General features: G+C 39.1%; 2 protein-coding genes across 5 annotated transcripts in view; one reads left to right on the top strand and one right to left on the bottom strand.

Annotated features, from left to right (window-relative positions):
• Window positions 1–2,605, bottom strand: part of LOC127583894 (protein FAM227B-like) — a 166,573-nt gene extending 163,968 nt beyond the window's left edge. Inside the window, exons 1-2 of the mRNA XM_052040284.1 lie at window positions 2,470–2,605; window positions 9–62 (exon numbers count right to left, since the gene is read on the bottom strand). Of these exons, the coding sequence (XP_051896244.1) occupies window positions 9–59 (51 nt within the window). The 5' untranslated portion in view covers window positions 60–62; window positions 2,470–2,605. The remainder of the gene's footprint in view (window positions 1–8; window positions 63–2,469) is intronic.
• Window positions 2,606–2,662: 57 nt separating this feature from the next.
• Window positions 2,663–8,938, top strand: dtwd1 (DTW domain containing 1). Of its 4 annotated transcripts, none has more exons than XM_052040651.1 (5): window positions 2,663–2,919; window positions 4,725–5,038; window positions 6,180–6,323; window positions 6,632–6,956; window positions 8,529–8,938. In XM_052040651.1, exons 1-5 carry the CDS (start codon window positions 2,889–2,891, stop codon window positions 8,759–8,761), a joined length of 1,047 nt encoding a protein of 348 aa, XP_051896611.1. In that variant the 5' UTR covers window positions 2,663–2,888; the 3' UTR covers window positions 8,762–8,938. The 4 variants fall into 4 exon arrangements, with proteins under 4 accessions (XP_051896611.1, XP_051896613.1, XP_051896612.1 ...); XM_052040653.1 differs by having other exon boundaries at window positions 2,663–2,987; XM_052040652.1 differs by having other exon boundaries at window positions 2,663–2,991.
• Window positions 8,939–22,106: the final 13,168 nt, after the last annotated feature.

The following is a 22,106-nucleotide window of genomic DNA, read 5'->3' as shown; positions in this document are numbered from 1 at the left end:
TCACTTACCAGATCTTGAAATTGCAAAAATTCTTCATATGTTTTCGGCAGATTTTCCATTTTCTATAAATATTTACAATGAGAAACTGTTAAAAATTACTGAGTCATTAAAGCAGGAAGAATATTTCATGTTATAGCAAATAAGAATGACTTACTTTTTAAATAAATTATGAATTTAAAATGGTATCGATTTTAAGTGGTTTTCAATATTTCAGTACATTAAGGTAGAGGGAAAACAAATTTAAATTTAACATAGCATCTACTGCATGGAAGAGGTTCCTTAACCATAAATTATACAGATCTCTATTTAGATAAGAGTATAAATTCTTCACTTTTGAAATTGTGTATACATCAGATATGACAGTGAATAAAATTCCATAATCATTACATCATGGATACTATGCATGAATTACAAGAATGTAAGAAACGGCAGTAAGAATAGGCCAATCTGCCCCTCATACCTGCTCTGCCATTCATTAGGTCCATGGCTGATGTTTTACTTCAGCCTGACTTTCCTGCACCAACCCCATATACTTTAATTTCCTTAATATCCAAAAATCTATCAATCTCAGTCCTGAATCTGTTTTAAATATATACTCAGAGATTGATCCTCCACAACTCTCTTGGGAAGTCAGTTCATATGATTCATTACCCTGTGGATGAAGACATTTCTTTTTATTGATGTCCTAGATGGCTGACCTCTTTTTGAGACTGTGACTCCTGATTCTAGACATTCCAGCCAGAAGAAAGATTCTCCCCACATCTATCCTGTCAAATCCCACGAGAATTTTGTACTATTCAATGAAATCACCTCTCAAACTTCCAAGTTCAAGGAAATTTAGGCCCAGTCTGTTTAATCTCTCCTCACAGGGTAGTAACTCCCATCCCAGGAATCAATCTGGTGAATTTTCATTGTGCTCTTCTATTGCAAGTATATCCTTCCTTAAGTAGGGAGAACAGACAACATATTCCAGGTGCAATCTTGCTAGAGCCCTATATAACTGCAGTAAGACATCCTTACTCTTGTACTCAAATCCTCTTGTTATAAATTCACTTCCTAATTGCTTGCAACTACACATTAACTTTCAGTGATTCCATGTACAAGCATACCCAAATTCCTCTGAATAATAATACCATCCAATCAGTCACCAGTTAAAAACCACTTTTCTATTTTTTTTACAACTAAAATGGATGTCTGCATATTTTTCCACATTTAGTTCTATCTGCCACGCACTCATCCATTCAATTCAGCTCCTTGAGGCCTCTCTGCAACTTCTTCACAACCCACTGCCATCAGCTTTATGTCATCAGCAAACTTGTATACTGTATATATTACATGAGAAATCAAAAATGATGCAGATGCTGGAAATCTGCAACAAAAACACACAGCAAGTGAGGCAGCGTCTGTGGACAGAAAAACAAAGTTAATATTACAGGTGGAAGTGATAACTGTTTCTTTTTCCACAGACGCTGCCTCACCTGTTGTGTGTTCCCAGCATTTTCTGCATTTGTTGGATTTATTACACTAAAGTCATTCTTTTCCTACTGGTCTGCTATTAAAATTTAAAGCTTATTCACTGTAACTACATTTCCATTGTCCTTCCTAATATGATTAATTTGATACCTTGGCAAGGAAGAGCATAACTATTTATGACTATCCAAGACGTGGAGAATCATTTTTGGGCAGCTGAAAGATCTCAATTATTTCCCAGAGACTAACACAAACAGCAATGGATTCTGACTGAGGAAATAACTGTAAATTTCAGAATGTACATTAAGGAACGTGTTAAGAGATTATGCTGAAAACCTGATGTGACTATTAGCTCATTTATACAAATGCAACTCTTTATTTTTCCACAGTTTACCAAAAAAGGTTAAATTATTAAACCTACTGAATGAGGATCAATTCAAACAAACATGCCCTAGACACTAAACTTTTTTTTTATGGCTTTAACTAATAAAATCTGCCAGGGAACCAATTCTAAAGGCCTCCCATAATGTTGTCAACCAGAAATATTAAGCCTGTTTCTCTCTCTGCAGAAACTCTCAGTGTTTCCTGCATTCTCTGTCTTTACGTCAGATTTGCAGCATCTTCAATTTCTTGGATAAGTTAAAAAAACAAAAAAAAAACTTTGCATCAGCAATAAATGTCAGCCATGCAGAATACTTAATTGTGTTTATTTTGTTATGCCACAAGTGACTTCCAGAAAGCATGGAAAAGTGACTGACCAACACCATTTGTGTGTGGATGTGTTGGTCAGTGATGTGACGACCTGATAAATGGCGTTAAGTTTTATCAAGTTAATTTGACTTTGAATGCACTCCTGTTGCTATTATTACTTATTTAAATTTAGTCGCACTTAATAGAGGCTGAAAGTTGATCCACCTCTTGTTTGAAGCCTTTTTAATGACAGAACATCTCCACTTTTGCTAAGCTAATAGGAAAACAGGTAAATAAAACAAGCACTACCTCTAAATTGTTTTCAGGAATCCTTTCTTGCCCAGGTTATTGTTAGTTGCTGATAGCATATCTTGCTACTGCAGTGAATTGCTCTGATGCATTCACGGAGTGACTGCGCGACAGCCTCAGTGCAGAGCCGTTGCTATGCATCCCTAACAACGGGCCACTTCCGGCACGGAGGGTACACCTCGTTCTTCGTCCGCGCACGGTATTCCGACAACAATCGTTCCGATCTAGTCCGGGGAATACGTACGTAATCTGAATAAGAACTGCGATCGTTTCGCCGAATTGCGGCGGCTGTACATGTTGTGTGGTGAAAACTGCGGTAAAATAAAAAGGGCGAAGTTATTGTAACCTGATCGGGAGTAAACCATGTTTGGGTTCCAAAACTGAGAAGAAAAGCAACGCCTGAGAGGGAAGGCCCGAGCATGGCTCAACATTTCGCCGATGGAGACTCACGTTCGGTTTATTTTATTTCATTTTACATATAGCACCTTACAGCAATCCAAAAACTATCAACACAGACCGTGGGTAATAAAATAACAGTAGATATCATGTGCTATCTGTCAACGTGTTGGTTGTGTTGAATTCGCATCAAGATGTGTAATTTGTTATAATAACAGTTCATGTTAAGGTATTGGGTTTTTCTGCATATATTTGGAAGAAACAACTACACTCCTTATTTTACGTTAAAATTCACCACCCCATCTATTGGTATGAGAGAGATTCTTTTTGGATATTGCCTTGGGGTGGAGATGACTTACCTCCATTCCAGTTCTGGGGGTTTTAAAGTGGGTGCAGAGTGTTCCTTGTGTGTTCTGCTACAGATGGGGCAGGAGGTCTGAACAGTGAGTTGTCTGTGTCCTTTGCGTTATTCACACTCATCCCCGTGCACCAGTCTGAAAGACTCAAGATGCTCAGTGCCCTTCCTGGCTGCTCCTTCTCTATCTTGAGCAATCATGGATCAGCGATTCCCGTGAGTCCTAAAATCATACGACCTTCGGCCCACCACGTCCATACCGATCATCCATCAATAGTAATCCCATTTGACAGCACTTGGTCCGCAGCCTTCTCTGCCTTGACAATTTGAGTGCTCATCTAGGTACCTCCTAAATATTGCGAGCAAAACCTGCCACCTCCACTCATTCAGGCAGTGGGTGCCAGATTCCAACCATCCTCTAGTGAGTAAAAAAAAGCTTCCTCAGATACCCTCTGAACCTCTTACCCCTTACCCTAAATCCATATCCTCTAGTTTCTGACACCTCCGTTAAGGTGAAAAGTTTCCTACGATCTACCCAGTATATGCACCTCATAATTTTGTATTCCTCAATCAGTTTCCCCCCTACTCCAGTCTAATCTGCTCCAAGGAAAACAAACTGACCCTATCCAGTCTCTGTAAAATCCTGGTGAATTGGTTCTGCAGCCTCTCCATACAATCACATCATTTAGTGTGGTTAGCAGAAGTGCACACAATACTCCATCTGTGACTGAACCAATGTTTTATAAAGCTGTACCATAACCTCCCTGTTCATATGTTCTGAGTTGCTGAGGATATTGCATCTTTTAAATGAGACTTTGATAATAACCTTGAAGCAAGTCCTCATGAAAATTTCTTGCCATGAAGAATCACAAAGTAATTGTTGGAGAGTTTGATATCAGTCATGCAGGTGATGTGATGTTTCCATCTGAGCTGGTTGAAAATGATGAAACCCTTGAGGTTGGGTATGTTGGCTCACTTCCTCTGACAATGGATTAGAAAGATTTTGCTGAGACAATGTTTCTGGCATCTCTCAATTATTTTGAGGTGCTTGCATTAGGTAGTGTGCATCTCTGAAGCATCCAGGAAGATGAGGGAAAATACTGCCCAGTAAACCATGAGCTTGGAGCTGAGTTTGACTTCTTGATTTCTGATTATTTGTTTCCTTGGATAGCCAAATCTCCACTGGAGGCGGTGCCATTGGTGTACATGTGAAAATATATTTTTCGGGTATGTTGCTGAGGGATAGCATGGAGATGATAAATAACAGAGGGCAAAGTATTGGTGTATAAACAGGAAGAAAAATTTTGTTGGTGATTCTCTGGCTCTAACTAGATAAGTAATAATGGAACCAGGCAAGTGACCATACTATCGGCTTCCAGAATGTGTGGTAACCTCTGGATATATTTTGCAGTTTCAAAGAAAGGGTAAAATATTCGAGTGATAATTGTTAAAGCTTAAATTCATATGTACATGAGCAATATTATGTATCTATTTTGAATTCCAGAAATAAAGCCACAACTGTTTCCCAGGATGTCAGTAAATTTGGAAAATACTGAAAGTGTTAAAGGAGAACTTCACACAGATGCAAAGAAAAATGAAAATTCTGAAAAGCCGAGCCTTCAGTCAAGTGAAGTTGACAAACAAGAAGTCTCCGATTTTTTTAAGGATTTGAAATTGGCTTCACAGACAGTTCTAGAAACACTCCAACAAAATGGTCGATCTAAATGTCCAAAGTGCCAGAGTTCAAGGATGTTTTATTGTTATTCATGTTTCCTTCTGGTGGATGGTGTCAGCTCTGACAAGATACCTCAGGTTAAGGTTAGTAACTAAAGTTCTTTACTAGCTATTGTGCTTAAGGGGTATGATAATCCAATGGTTAAATTACTGGATTAACAATTGGACCACTGCTCCAGTGACAAGTTCAAACTCCACCAACAGCTGGGGGGATCTAAATTTGAGCAATTAAATAAATCTAGAGTTTAAAAAGCTACTCTTAGAAATATTAACTGCATCATTATCAGATTGTCGTAAAAAAACAATCTGGTGCACCAATGACCTTCGGTCCACCAAATCTACTATCCGTGCTCTGTTTGCCTAAGTATGACTCCACGCCCACTAGGGTGGTCAGCTCTAGAACAATAAATTCTGGCCTTGTTGGTGATCTCAGCAATGAAAAATAAGCTTGCTGCACCATTTTAAATCATTGAATTTTTAGTTTCTTTTCAGTCAATTACGCAAATACGGCATTTCACCCAGAAATAACATTTTTATAGTTGCTCATAGAGTAGGTGAAAGGGAATGTAAAACTTTTGCCACAACTTTAACAAGAAAGAGGTGCATTGGAATGGATGGCTATTTAACTCTTTAATCCTTTTCCACCATCATTCAGCAAGTGCACCATCTTCTTATTTTTAATTGTAGGGCCTATACTGATCTTGATAACCCTTTTCCTGATTCATGCAGATGAGAGTCACAGCTGAAACTAATCTCATGCATTAAAAATGTGAACATACAAGATGTTTCCAGCTGGCATCATTAATACTTCAATAAGCACAACCTAATACTAACCTGATGCACATGATCCTAATCTCACTAGAGAAATTGACTTTTAATTTGCCCTGAAGTGAACTTGCAGAACATCTGTCACTGCAATCTTAAAGCAACTAGAGCTGCATTCTTACCCATATCATATAAAGACATTTCTTGTACTTGCCTGAGATGCTGCTGCAAGCAAGTTTCTCATTACACCTGTACCTCACCATACTTGTGCATATGGCAAGAAACTCAACCTGACTTGACTTGTATTACAGAACTTTATTTACATGAATTTGCTACCATATTTCCATAAAAATCAACTTTGTGACATAAAATTGCAAATGTGTAGCTTATTCTTAATAACTTACGCTGTGTTAATTCTTGTCTGTCTTGTTAAGAAGGTTAACATATTTTTCATTTCTAGCTCCCTCTGAAGATTGATATTATCAAACATCCCAATGAGACTGATGGTAAAAGTACTGCTGTACATGCAAAACTGTTGGCCCAAGATGATGTTACTATTTACACATACCCATGCATGCCAGAATACAAGGATGAAAACCATGAAGTAAGTTATCAAAAAGCACCAACTCTTTATCTAAGATCGTATGCTATGTTTACCTCTCTGTTTTAGCTTGATATCACGTACTGTTTAGTTACATGACTTATTTTGAATCCTCCACAGAAGCATCAGTTTGTGACAAGATAATGTGATATTCAAATTAAAATAGTCTAATCTTGACTCAGACCTTGCTCTCTGCTAGTTAGAGAAAGTTCATATAAGAGCACCTGAAGGCTTTTTTAAGAAATGGTCTGTTTTATAATATTTTTGTTCTGTTGTACGCTTTATTTAATTTTTATCTTTTCCCATTTTAGGTTGTAGTGGTGTTCCCTGGTCCAAAGTCTATTTCTCTTGCTGATCTTCCAAAGTACTTATCTAACATTGCCGACAAGAAATCTGTTCATACAAAATCTTCCAAAAATATCCTCAGTCACAATGAGTGCATTACATGCGAAGGACCAGCATTTAAACGTGCAAAATGTGATCGTAAAGATCAACACAGTTTGGACAGAGAAAATCCAATAACAGAGCAGGATGCTGGAGAGGTGGAGACAAATCTGACCCCACTGAAAAGAGTGATATTTATTGACAGCACCTGGAATCAAACAAACAAAATAATTACTGATGAGCGTTTACAAGGTACTGTGTATCTTAATAGTGGCGGACTTCGTCATTGATTTCAATTCATTTTCTACGGAGGATCACCAAACACTGATTCAGTAACTAACAAATGTTTAACTCGGTGAAGTAATTGCCGTGAGCTTTTTTAAAGCTAATCAATGTATGTGGCATTTTCTCCGGCTGCTTTAATGTATTTTTAGATATATTTTACCTAAATGATTTTTTCCATATTTCCTTATGACAAGAAAGGAACCAATTTGGATTATCAAGTCTGTGCTGGCTTGCAGAGCAACCCATTGGTTCCATGCCGATTGATCTCTCTCTAACTTATTCTCTCATATGCCATTCAATTCTCCTGCCATCTACCTACCCTAAGGGTGATTTACAGTAGCCAGTTAACCTACCAGCATGTCTTTGAGATATTGAAGAAAACTAAGCACCCAGGGCAAACCATATGGGCACAGGGAGTTCATTCAAACTGTTTGCTGGAGCTGTTTAGCAGTAGCACTGGCTGCTGCGCCACTCTGCCAACCTTTATGGCCCTTTCCCATGCCCATTAGGCTTTTTTGACTGTATATGGCTCTACATCCAACTTTCTGTACGCTTTGGTCTGAGAACTGTGCCCTGTTTGCTTTCATGCTCTGTAAAGTGTCTTGAGATCCTTACTGCATTTGATTTTTGTGCTGCTATTGCTGCTGAGCAAATGAAAACCCAGAGTGGATAAGGTGTAAAACGGGTAGGAGCAGCTAAAATCAACTTCAATAACTTGCACTGTCAAAGCAATTTTAAGATGAAGATTATCTACCTTGGTAGTTCACAGTTTACAGAACAAAAGTAGATGTATAATGTAATCTTTCAGTCACAGAAGATATAGATTGTAGCTTTGAACCCAATACCAATATGATTTACACATGTTTGGCCCCATACTCATATTGCTCAAAGGGAACAAGGAAGGCAGAGAAAGATGGGAACAAAGTTTGAGTGTTAGTTGCTCAGTTGTTTCCAGATTTATTTCATGTTCTATTTACTGTCTTATTGAACCCCATGTTTGTGTTTCCTTAATTATATTAATAGAAAAATACACAGTAAGAAAAAGCTCCTTTATCTAGATGGTGAGAATATTGAACTTACTACCACATGATATAATTGAGGTTTCAAAGGTGTCCCATAAAGCCAAGCCAATCAATACCATTGTGCTGCACTGGAGTCCCCAGCTAATTCTATCTGGATAACCCTATATTCCTTCCTGTCTCTTGTGCATTCTTTACCTCCATTTACACCAACAACATCAGCTACTCCATGTTATAGTGAATTCCATATTCTAGACAAGTCCAACATTTTTTTGTACATTCTCCAGCTACAAGCATGGAAATAAAGCCTCTTAATAATGGAACTGACATCTCTATGAGTCAGAAAGAGCATAAATCTGACAGAACCACCTGCATATCATTTATTTTATATGAAATTTATTTCTATAAGATTTATTGTCTATGAAATTTTGATTGATATGAGTGACGTACTCATAACAAGAATGTAAAAGCTGTTTTCAGAAAATTTAAATGTTTTCCTATACTTTTTTTCTCTTTGCAGAATTACTTCATGTTGAGCTAAGAACACAAAAGACACATTTTTGGCGTAATCAGAAAGGAAAGCCAGATACCTATCTTGCTACAATTGAGGCCATTTACTATTTTCTAGTTGATTATCACAGACTACTTTTAAAAGAGAAGTACAATGGTGAATATGACAATCTACTTTTTTTTTATTCATTTATGTACAGGTTAATCAACAAGGCTAAACACGCTGCTGGTAAACTGAACTGAACAATTATTTGGAAAGTGGTGATACTTCTGTAGATGACATTTCAGAGAAACAGTATAAATTCTGTTTTCAGGCATTTAATACCAACACTTAGAATGGCCTGTTTAAAAATGTTATTGTTTGAATCTTAAATTCTAAATTCCACATTTTTACTTTTGTCAGTGCTGGGTGTTTAAAAATAAAACAAAATACATTTGAAATATACTGAATTGGAATTGGTTTATTATTGTCACATGTACCGAGGTACAGTGAAAAACTTGTCTTGTGTACCATTCATACAGATCAATTCATCACACAGTGCATTGAGGTAGTACAAGGTAAAACAGTACAGAATGCAAAATAAAGTGTCACAGCTACAGAGAAAGTTTAGTGCAGGTAGACAATAAGGTGCAAGGTCATAACGAGGTAGATTGTGAGGTCAAAGAATCCATCTTATCGTACAAGGGAACCGTTCAGTATTCCTATAACAGTGGGATAGAAGCTGTCCTTGAGCCTGGTGGTATGTGCTTTCAGGCTTTTGTATCTTCTGCCCAATGGAAGAGGGAAGAAGAGAGAACGTCTGTGGTGTTTGGGGTTTTTGATTATGCTGGCTGCTTTACCAAGGCAGTGAGAAGTTTAGAGAGAGTCCATGGAGGGAAGGCTGATTTCCATGATGTGCTGAGCTGTGTCCACAACTCTCTGCTGTTTCTTGCAGTCCTGGCCAGAGCAGTTGCAGTACCAAGCTGTGATGCATCCAGATAGGATGCTTTCCTCTGGGTACATCAATAAAAGTTGGTGAGCGTCAAAGGGGACATGCTAAATTTCTTTAGCTTCCTGAGAAAGTAGAGGCGCTGGTGAGCTTTCTTGGCTGTGGCGTCTATGTGGTTGAGCAGGAAAGGCTACTGGTGATGCTCACTTCTAGGAACTTGAAGCTCTCAACCCTCTCAACTTCAGCACTGTTGACGTAGACAGGAACATGTGCACCACTCCCCCACCTCCCCCCTTCCTGAAGTCAATGACCAGCTCTTTTGTTTTGCAGTCATGTAGAAGCTCATCTATTTCCTCAGACCAGCAGTGTATGACTTCCTGTGCAAGATCCTCCCATTTCAGCTTCTGTTTGTATGCAGGGAGAAGGAGTACAGCCTGATGGTCTGACTTACCAAAGTTAGGGCGGGGGAGGTAGGGTGGGGAGGATGGCTTGGTAGGCATCTCCAATGGTTGTACAGCAATGGTCAAGGGTGTTTGGTGCTCCTGGTGGGACAGGAGACATACTGCTAGTATTTTGGTAAATTGGCCTGGTTGAAGTCACCTGCAATGAAGTCACCTGTCAGTTCAAACAGTCAAGGTCTTTAACAAGTGCATTGCCTGTTCTTTTCCAAATAAATGTATTCTCTATAACAACAGGTAATATGAAATATAGCTGACATTCTTTCATTAGGTTTGGAGGAAAGTAAAGCACCCTGTTTGTGTTACCTTGACGTTTTTGAACTACCAGTTTGGTTAGAGAAATGAACTTTAAATGTTTAATGTAGATTTTCAAACCATGAGTTGGTATGAATTAGGCATTGATTGGTAACATTGTACTGAGCAATAACAAAATTCATAAATAATTGATATCAACTCTCTGAGAAAAGGGATCAGCTGTGATCTTGTGAAGGAATAAGTATGCTGATTCAGATCAGAGTCTACATATTACAGTTTGCCTTCAGTGATGGACTTCCACGGTTGTCCTTAACCCAATGTAAAGAAATCACTCCATGTGCCATCAGTGATAGTAATCACAACCAAAGTAGTTTGTTTTAGCCAGTGCCTCAAAGTGGTATAACTACAAACTAGCCAATCAGTAGAAGTATTGATGCTTTGGTCATTGATGTGCAGTTTCCATACAATGATAGAAGTTTTGCTGCTGCGAGCTTGTCAGATTCTCCATAGGACCCGAAAAAGACAGCTGTAGCAAAATAAATGTTAGTTACTAACTTTGAGTTCTGCTTCTGTACACTTATTACAAACAAGTTCTAAGAGGCGCTTTATTATTGAGGGTTGCCAATGTGCTGGTCATTGGAGGTTAGGGAGCTCAGTAAGGAGAATATGTAAATTCCACGTAGGCAGCACCAAGGGTCAGGATCAAACTCAGGTCAATGGAGCAGTGAGACAGCTGCATCACCTGTGGCGGCACAATGGGAAGGCAGGGATCACTGTTGCCTGGTGAACCATAAACTATTGGAGCTAATCACACAGGACAAGAGCAGGTTTTCAAAACAGCATTTGATTGAGATATTATTACATATTTTCTAAGTTTGGAGTCTTAGCAACCACCTTCAGCCTGAAGTCCTGGGAGAAGGAGGCTTCCTGACATCCCCACCAAGCTCCATGTTTAGAGCAATCTATTTAGCTCTCTTCTATTTCTCCACAGCTCTACAAATTATTTTCCTAGAGATGGCTATCAAATTCCTTTTTTAAAACCATTGACGAGATGTTTTCACACTCTTAGAGGCAACAAATTCCAAAAACAATGAATAGTAGGGCCAGTGTAGTAGTGAGGAAACAGAGACACTTTGGCATACAAGTCCAAGGATAACTAAAGGTGGCAGCATAGGTAGATAAGGTGGTGAAGAAAGCAGCCATTAGCCAGGGCATAGAATACAAGAGCAGGTACAATTCATAAAACATCAGTTAGGACACAGTTGGAGTATTGTGTATGGGAATGATGTAGTTGCACTGGAAATCATATAGAGGAGATTCACCAGGATATTTCCACAGATGCTGCCTGACTTGCTGAGTTTTTCTAGCATTTTTTGTTTTTGTTCAGATTTCCAGCATCTGCATTTTATTTTAAATCTTCCTTCACCAGGTCATTGCCTGGGACAGAGCATTTCAGTTATCCAGAGAGGCTGGGTTTGTTTTCCCTGGAGCAGAGGAAGCAGAATGGGGATCCGACAGAGGTATATACAATTATGAGGGGCATAGATAGTAGTAAACTTTCCCCCATAGCAGAAATGTCAAAAGTAGAAGACATAGGTTTAGGATAAGGGGGAAGAGATTTAGAAGGGATCTGAGAAAGAATTCTTTCAGCCTGAGGATGGTTAGAATCTGGGACATACTACCTGACTGGTGGAAGCAGGTGCTCTCACAACATTTAAGTAACCAGATGAGCACTTGAATTGCCAGGGCATAGAAGGCTACAGACCAAGTGTTGGTAAATAAATTAGATGAGAAATTAATGTTTGACATCAATATTCTGGGCTGAAGGGCCTATTTCTGCAGTATGCTCTTTGACTCTAAATCACAACTGCTGTCTGTGTTAAAAACTTTTTTCTTGCGTTTCCTTTTTACCCTATCTGAACTCAGTTTGATCTTGTATACCTCTATTAAGTCTCAATCATCTTTCCTACAAGGCAAATAACCTCAGCTTCACTGACCTTTGTCCCCTGAGCCATTCCAATAAGTCACTCTTCAACTACCCAGGTCCTTCAAATCCATTGTAAAATGTGGTGGTCAAAACTGGGATAGTACACTTGTTGTAAGCTAACTGGTGTTATGAAGGTTTGACATAACCTTGCTTTTGTACTTCATGTTCCCACATATGAAGCCCAAGATTCAGTATGCTTTACCAGCCACTCTCTCTTGTAACTTTAAAGTATTCATGCACATACAGTGCGACCTCGATCTAACACACCTCATTGCATCATGGTTTCAGGTATACAGGTAATATCATGTCCCCTAAGATGGAAATCAGGTAAATATTAGTTTCACTTGTAACGCAGACACCTTGTAGTGTGGCTGCTAAAGTTTCCTCCACCACCCATGTTACATTGAGGTTGCACTGTAACTGCCAATGTTACTACATGCTCTTCAGTACTGAGCTATTTAGTCTATATTGTCTCAAAGTCAAGTTTATTGTCATATGCACAAGTATATGTACGCATAGGTGCAATGAAAAACTTACTTGTAGTAGCATCACAGGCACATAGCATCATATAAGCAGCATTCACAAGAAAAACAAATTATACACAATTTTTACAAAAAAAATACAATGAGAACAAAAATATATGATGGGACCTTTGGCCATAAATTGCAATACAATTCGAACAATTCTTGTTCTTCCTGCTATCATGTGCCATTTTAAACTTCTCTGTATTAGGTTTTATCTGATATTTACCTGCCCGTTCTGCTAGCCCATCCACATAGTCTTACAGTCACTGCTTACCCCACCTCCAAGTTTAGACTCTGCAAATTTTGTAATTTTACTCTGCACTCCCATATCCAAGTCATTTAAATATATTGAGTAATATATCCTAGCAATGATGTCTGGGAACCACTGTTTACCAGCCTCCAGTCTATGAAACCAACTGTTTACCATGACTCTGCTTTCTGTCTTGAGCCAATTCTTTTTATCCATACTGCCACTGATCTGCTTTGCGTTAAGACCACCCATACTCATTTGTTAGAATTGTGTTGTAATTGAGACCCAAAGATTCCATCATATTTTTCTCTCTGGAACATTTACTTGAGAAAACCATGATTATTACAGGTGCAGAGCTAAAGAACACTCTCTTTTCCTGGGATATTTGCAATGATTGTATAAGAGATGTTTATCTTAAATTTTCAAAATGACACCCCTCACTAGCAAAATGTTTGGAGCAGAAGCCAAGCACAGGACTAATTACCCACAGCATTGCAATTTCTGCCAAAGTCTCCTTACAGACATCACGCACAATTTTTATGTGAACATCTGAAATTTATCTTCTCAACCTTATTTTTCTGTCATGTGCTTCAATCCTTATGGAAATGGAAATAGGGCACTCACAACCTTCAGTGCTTGACAAATGGTGGTGTAGAACATTGAAGGAAAAAATTTGTGAGAATGAAGGTGGAGTACATTAGGCTGAGTTTCCAATCTCATCAGGTGAAGGACTGATTACCAGAAGACAGCTATCCCCACGTGAGGGAAAATTCATAGAAAAAAATTGGCTCTCACAATTGTCTTCTGGTGACTGGTAATGTTGGTACAGCCCAGGGTGCAAATAGTCCATTCACCTTGCTTTCAGCATCAATTAATCTATGTCTTGGGAAAGCAATGCAAAAATGGAGTGATTTCCAACCTGCAGAAAAAAAAGTGTTAAATTTGTGCTCAGTCCAAGAAATGTTAAAAGACAAGTAAGTGAAGCACGTCCAGCCTGAGGGTTCAGGATTTGCCTCAGATGAATTTTATTAGCTGAGAAAATTTACATTTATGAGCTGGCAAAGAATGAACTTACATTTATATTGTACCTTCACAACCTTGGGTCATCCCAACACCTCATAGACATTTAAAAACTTTCTGAAGTGTTGTAATGTGGAAAACACAGCATGCAATTTGCAAACATCAAGGTCCCACAAACAATGCCAAATTAGCTTCATTGTTTGCTCGAGTTATCCCCCAGTCTGGCATCTTATATGGCTTTCCATCACAGGATGTTAAGTGTCTGTAGCCTATATGGTATATGGATCAATTCTACTGCAAGTACCCTTACTATTGTTATTAATTATCTGAACCTGCGAAGCAAAATGTTCCATGCTATAGTATCCAAATGTGAATATGGATGCAGTGATACAAGATATTCCGCCCATCAAGTCTGCTCTGCCACTCAATCATGGCTGTTTTTTTTCCAACCCCATTCTCCTGCCTTCTCCCCATAACCCTTAATCCCCTTACCAATTAAGGACCTATCACTCTCTGCCTTAAATACACCCAATGACTAAGCCTCCACAGTCCTCTGTGGCAACAAATTCCACAGATTCACCACCCTCCGGCTGAAAAAATTCTTCCTCATCTCAGTTGTAAAGGGACATCCCTTTATTCTGAGGCTGTACCCTCAGATCCTAGTCTCTCCTACCAATGCAAACGTTCTCTCCACGTCCACTCTATCCAGGCCTTTCAGTATCCGGTAGGTTTCAATAAGATCCCCCCTTCCCCCTGAACTCTATCCAAGTACAGGCCCAGAGACATCAAACGCTCCTCATACATTTAGCATTTCATTCCTGGGATCGCTCTTCTGAACCTCTGGATCCTCTCCAAGGCCAGCACATCCTTCCCAAAATTGCTCACAATATTCCAAATGTGGTCTGAGCAATGTAAAACCTCAGCAGTACATCCTTGCTTTTATGTTCTAGTTCTCTTAAAATGAACATCCACCAATGTTCTCACCTCTGGTGTTATTTTGAGGGGCTCCCCACCCTTAGAAATCACAGGGAACTGGCAGCACCCACACCCAGCAATAGCATTAAAAAAAGGGCAACATTATAAACAAGGATTTTTTTTGAATGTATACAATAAACAAACACCAAATCACGGTAAACATGTAAGAAATGCTGTTTTGGAAATTCAATTTTGTAACCCACATCAGGGGGAAAATGTTAAATGAATTTTCCCTTCTCCCACTTACACAAATAAAATATAGATTAGAAAATTATATTTGAATCCATTCCATTTTGATTTTTGTATTCATTCACAGGACATCACTGGCACCAGTATTTGTTGTCAATCTCTGTTTGCCCTTGAGCAAAGTCACAAGTGGCTTGATTGGACATTTCAGAGGGACAGTTAGCTGTCGTACCCACAGACTCTTATGTTGCTGCAGGTCAGGAATCAAAAATGGGCCCACACTAGGTAAGGGTGCCAGATATTCATTGCTAAGAGGCATTGGAGAACCAGATGTTTTGTTTTACGAGAATTCATAGTCACCATTACTGGCATACTCCAGATTTATTTCATTAAATGGAATTAAATTCCCCAGCTGCAGTGGTGGGATTTGAACTCCTGTCCCCGGACCATTTTGTCCAGTAACGTAACCACCAAGCTACTGGTGCATTTACCTCCTTAAGCTGATGCAAGTTTTTAAGCTGTCTTGGAAAGTGACTTTCCCCTCGTCAAAAGGCAAACTCCAAACAGTGGTTTGCATCCAATTAGATCATCTGCACTTTTATTGATTATTAAGTCACAGTGACAGCACATGAACATGTTAAAGATTTGAGCACACAATCTGGGCACTCAAATCTTTAAAATGCAGTACTCTGTAATTTTAATATTGCATTATAAGCAAATTATTTCACTGACATCTTTAAATGCACAATTAATTCTTGATAAGGTAACTCTTCAGCAATCCCATGGAATGATTCAAAAGATTTCATTGCAAGATGGGCAAGGCTAGTTCTAATACACTCAACAAGAAATTGGTCTAGTAATTGGTGCTCTAAAATGTGGTCATCTTTGGCACTAACACCCAATTGAGTTGCTGCAAAAAAATTGCAAAATTAGCCAAAGTCCAGTTTAAAATGGCAAAATGGTGTTTGCACCCAGAAAAAAAAGATTTAAAGCTGGACTTCATTGATTACCATCAGGACCTCACCTAATCGCACAAAGCTCCTGCTACTTTGCTGTGCAGCAAAGAAGGACATCACCCCTTGAAAGGCAAAAGTCAGAGTTCCTTAAGAAAGGTGCCACTTATCAGGAAATGCAGAGATGTTGTTGCCAGCCATTTAAGCAATTGGAGTAAAGATTCATTTGTATGTTATGTTCAGTGCTGTTGGACCTTCACAAGAGGATGTGGTGAGAGATTGCAAGATTATGTTGTTTAGAGGGAACAAAACACCAATTTGTGCTAGTTAATGTGAGTACAGCAACAATTAGGAAAGCAAACCATACATTGGCCTTTATCACACAAGAATTTGAATATGGGATTTAAGATGGCTTTCTGCAATTATATTGTTGAGACTATAGTTGAAATATTGTGTACAAATCTAGTCTCTCTACCCAAGGAAGGAAATAGTTGCAATTGAGGTATGGTATTGAAGATTCACCAGATTGATTCCTGGGATAAGGGAGGGAGGGACCTGATCTGACCTCTGTACTATGTAGAAATGATCACATTATAATGTCTAACATTCTCATTTAGCTTGACAGGGTAGAGCCAGGGATGATGTTACATTATCAAAATAAGGGGTCTGCCATTGAGGACTGAACTTTTGGATATCAAGGGAATTGTTACATCTTAACATAAAAAAACGTAGACAGAGTTTCATTCTTTACAAAGCTTGTTTATCTTCTTCAAGCCTGTTCAGTGCACATCTGCAAATAGTCATTTTTGGGGATCAACCAAAATGCCATCTTCCAAAAATCAAAGCAGTGACACAAAATAGGCACCAAAAGCACCTATGATCTCTGCTGGCTTGGAGAACAACTATCAATTACTACATAAATGACACACACTTCAGACATCAAAGGAAATGGGGTTAGTAGCAGAACATGGCACTCAGATTAACTCCTGCTTAAATTTCTTTTCTGTTGGGGTTCCATCCTCTCCCAGGAGACCACTGGTGTACACTGTTGGAGGTAATGTTTAGAATGTGAAGAGTGTCATTTGGCTTATATCATGGGTCATTATTTTGCCCTCCATAGGGAATCAGCTTCATCACAGACTCCCTTTTTATCCCTTCTGTCTAATGCCTCCCATCTCCACTCAACATGGAGAAGAGCTTTGGCTTCTGAGTAGTAACATCCCCAGTACCCATTGCCTTCCTCCCATTCCTACTGCTCTTCACACGCTTCTTCATGGACTTCAGGTTCTGGGTCTCCCAGCTGCTTTTCTTTTGGCACTCGCTGCTGTCAACAGGTATGCTAAATTGTTATTATGTGCTGCATAATTATTAATTTTAATGAGATCAGTAATCATTCTTCTAAACAGAAGAAAGTGCATAGGACAGATCATGTCCCTCCCTCCCCCATCCCAGGAATCAATCTGGTGAATCTTCATTGCAGTACCTCAAGGGCAATTATTTCCCTTTGTCCCCGAAGATCCAGCTCTTCTGTCATCCAACAGTGCAGACACTCTCAGGATGGGGATGTGTATGAATCATGGCATTCAACACAAGCAAATTCTTGTGATCCACAATTTCATGAAAAGCTCCAGTGGAGCCTTTAGTGGAGCCCTTATTAGCACAAGTGCAATTTACGGCTAGCTGCACTCCTGTGAAGCAGCAATGCTAGTAAATCCCAGCACCAAACTATCATTTTCCCTTCACTGAAATTGACATTAACAACATAATTTCTTTGAGAATTGGATGAGTGGATTCTTGCTCTAGTGGAGTGTTGAGCAGAAATATCTGATGTAGCCACTTGGAAAGTTGTGTGGCAAGAGCTTAAAAATCATGATGCTGATCATCACAGAGCAAACTGTCCAGGCATGAGAATGTGGCTGAGGGTTTTCCCTCACCAAAGTCAGATAATGATGGCAGGTTTAGATCATCTGAGCCCATAAATGCATTTCCATCAAAGGGGCCAAGGCAGAATATGGCATCCACAAAGACTTTCTGGGACCATGGTTTTCATTGATCAGCACATTTGCCTGCTGCCCAGAGGTCCCCATTATAGCCCAAGTGTCCAGTTGCATCTACATCAGCAGCATCACTATTGAGGCATGGACTATCTCAGTAACTTAGTGGAGGAAGAAACACCAGTTATCATTTTAAGCACTGTCTTACAGACTAGGTTACTATTGGTGAATGTCCCTTTAAGATAGAGCATAGTGGTGGTGTGTGTGTGTATTGGCGTGGTTGCGACAACAGAAGATAAAGGATGTAATGACGTTTTTGAAGCAGTTGGGAGGGGGAGGGGGAGGGTATGGATTTTTGGAGTAATCCGGTGGAGTCCACTTTGTCGTTAACCCGTAGAGGGAAACAGGTATTTGTGTGGATGGCCACATCTCGGATGCCTTTTGGGGTGGCAGATACTTCGGAACAAAGCAGTGGAGTTCACTTTGTTGTTGACCTGTAGAAGGAAACAGGTATTTGTGTGGACAGCCACGATTCGAGTGCCTTTCGGGGTGAGGAAGATGCGGTGGAGTGGTCACTGCAAAGAAAACACTGAGGTGTCATTTGGGTTCCAAAGTGGATCTTTTGGATTTCATAATTACTCTCTACTTTCTCTCTATGTTTCGTCTTCAGTCAACGGTGGTTGTTGAAGAAGCCTTTGCTCATGTTTCACCTTACGGTTTGCTGAACTGAACTTTGAGAAATATTCCTGGACTTGGAGTTTGGGAATTTGCCACACACACACTTCGAGTTTAGTTTTTGGGTTTAATGTTTAAGATTTAACATTTTTACTTCTAACATTCTAACATTTTTACTTTTATTTTTCTTATTATCATAAGTAGTTATTAATAAAATAGTTTTTAAACACTTACACATGACTCGGTGTGTTTCTTTTGTTGCTGGTTCGTAACAACTGTCGGTGAACATTGGAAGATGTCTGAGCAGCCCGCAGTCAGTTCAAAGCCATCCTGCGAGGCCACCCTCCATCAGCAGACTGTCCTTTCTAAATATCCAGAGAAGCAACAGACTTGCATGGCAAACCAGTTGGACCAAGACTGTTAAGTGACTCATATTAAGCCTGCTCCAATTTACTTTGGAGCATGTGATGACATTAGGTCTGATGCCATGAAAAGGTCATGGCCACCAACATAAATGGTAGACATACGTACCAATTCAATTTCACAACTGATACAATTTCACCTGGAAATGATTGCTAGCATGGTCTGTTCTGGGTGAAATCAGATTTTGCAGTTGCTACCTAGAAAAATGGGTACTAACCAATTCAATTTCTAGGCTCACATATTTTCTCTATGGACTGTGATAAATCAAACTGGAGGAATGGAAAGGAATATCTGTCACATTACAAAATTATAAAAGCTAGAAACTTTTTTTATTATTAAACCATGAGCAGCACTTGTTACAGCCCTCTGTGATTTCCTTCCCATGGTCTTCAGAGCGTGTAGCAGATTTAAATTCAATCTTTGGGGATTATCACTTATTGTCTGGTTTAAAGAAAACAGAGGGCTCATTTACAGGAGTGAGCATATGGCATTAAGCACAAGAGAAACATTGGTCAATGATAGATCATTGGTGAAGAAAAACAAAAATATATGTACCAAAATAACTTTTTCCTTTTACACAACAGCAAATTACACTTAAACTCATGTTTTCTTTAGCAGAAATTAAAGACATCTTTTACACTACATTGAAAAGTGCTTATGAGATATGCTTATCCTTAGTTCTTAAACTTAAGCCTTACTTATTTTTACAACTAAATTCAGTACAAAATAACAAAATGCAGGTGAATATTTAGAGGTATACAAAATATTAAGAGGAATAGATAGAGTGGACAGCCAGTGCCTCTTTCCCAGGGCACCAATGCTCAATACAAGAGGGCATGGCTTTAAAGGTAGTGGGTGGGGAGTTCAAGGGAGATGTCAGAGAGGGAGGTTTTTCACCCAGAGAGTGGTTGGTGCATGGAATGCGCTGCCTGGGGTGGTGGTGGAGGCTGATACGTTGGTCAAGTTCAAGAGATTGTTAGATAAGCATATGGAATTTAAAATAGAGGGATATGTGGGAGGAAGGGGTTAGATAGTCTTAGGAGTGGTTTGGTCGGCACAACATGGTGGGCCGAAGGGCCTGTATTGTTCTCTAGTTCTGAATATTTAAAAAAATTATTGGTTGCCTCCTAATTACTCATAAGATTTTACTATAAAGACGGAGGAAAAAGATTTTGAGATGCATGCGTGATTTATACAGGTTGTCCTCAAATTACACTATTGTGATGGCATTTTTTGGAGAGTGCAGAAGGCTGAAAAAATTGTTATTGCTTTTGATGGGAGTTTGAATCAAAATAAGAACCACCAAGTTGCAGCTGGTGATAGAGTTAGTCAATTATGGATTGGCAATGGAGCAGAAACAAACCAAGAGGGATTTCTGGAAGTAGCCATGCCAGGAATGCTTCTTGCTTCCATTCGGGATCTTGGAGGATTGTAGCAACCAGGGCCAGCACATACTCTTCATCAAATCTGGAATCTTATTGTCTGAAGATATGCAGGTTGGACTGGGGCCAGAGGCCTGACAGTATTTCAGGTTGAGGATTTGGAGCCATAATGTCTCAGGACTGCCAACTTGGATTAGTGCCACTGGGGCCTAGAGAATCTTTTTCTTTCCCTGCAGCTTTAAAAAAAACCATGCAAGTGGTAATGATTAAAAAGCAACAACAGTTTTTCATCTGGCTTCAGAGTGAAGGTTTTATCTAACTGAAGTCAATAGAGTTAGACATGCATTGAAAGGCTTTTTTTTTATTAATTGTGCACCATGCACATTTATTTATTAATGTGCATGATGCATTACAGAATAATTGGTTGACATTAAAGATGACACTTGTATGGTAAAAATATTATGTTGTTAAATAGGATGGGCAGATTTCCTTGGCCTGGCATTGTACTAATTTTCTTCGGAATTTGGTTCATATACATTCTAATCAATGGTTGAAATAGATTAGAATGAAAGATATTTTTCTTTCACTGACCACTTAATTGTTAATGCTTTGTAGTTTAGCATAGCTGTTTATCTTTAATTACTTGATGAAGCAACATGTTGATAAAAGCATTTACGGAAAAAGTGGTTACTTTGACTTTTAGCACTACTGATTTTTGAATTGTTGAGCTAGATTTATTACCCAGATTTATTGGTTACACATTGCAGATGGCCCCGGTGTTCAGCACCATAGATTGATTTGAAGAAAAATGTTGCTCACAGTACCACATAATTGGAGAGTATAAAACAATTTAGTTGGTTTCTCAGCCCTTGTATTAACAGAATCATTTTCACAAAAAGTTTTTTTAAAAAAGATGGGAAGACAGAACCATAGAACCACACAGCACAAAATAGGCCCTTCAGCCCACCATGTTGTGCCGTCCATCAAACCACCCTCACACTATCTAACACTTTCCTCCCGCATATCCCTCTGTCTCACATTCGTCCATATGCCTATCCAACAAACTCTTGAACCTGTCCAATGTGTTGGCCTCCACCACCACCCCAGGCAGTGCATTCCATGCACCAACCACTCTCTGGGTGAAAAACCTCCCCCTGACAGAGGTCAGTATCTGAAGGATAAGTTCAAGTGCATACAGTTGTATTTTTTAATTCTTTGAACCCTTATAAATCTACACTTTTCTACCCAAAACATTAACCCCTCTGCTCTCTTTGCAGTGATGTTTTTATTTCACTACAGTTTTACTGTCACGTTTTCTTCAAGCAGAAGTAAAAATTGATTTGTTCATAGAAATAAAAATCATAAATGCTGTTAATGCTCAATGGATCAGGCAGCAAATACAGAGGGAGATAAGTGGTTATATGACTTTTCATGAGAATTCATGAACCGTTTCTCTCTCCACAGCTGCTGTCTAGTCAACTGAACCAGCATTTTCCATCCTTATTTCAGATTTCACCATCTGCAGCTTTTGCTTTTTGATTCATTTCTTCCTGCTCTATACAAGCGGAGCAGTGAGT

The sequence above is a fragment of the Pristis pectinata genome, chromosome 28 (genome assembly GCF_009764475.1).
Source record: "Pristis pectinata isolate sPriPec2 chromosome 28, sPriPec2.1.pri, whole genome shotgun sequence".
Taxonomy (NCBI): domain Eukaryota; kingdom Metazoa; phylum Chordata; class Chondrichthyes; order Rhinopristiformes; family Pristidae; genus Pristis; species Pristis pectinata.
This window is presented reverse-complemented; position numbering and strand designations above follow the sequence as displayed.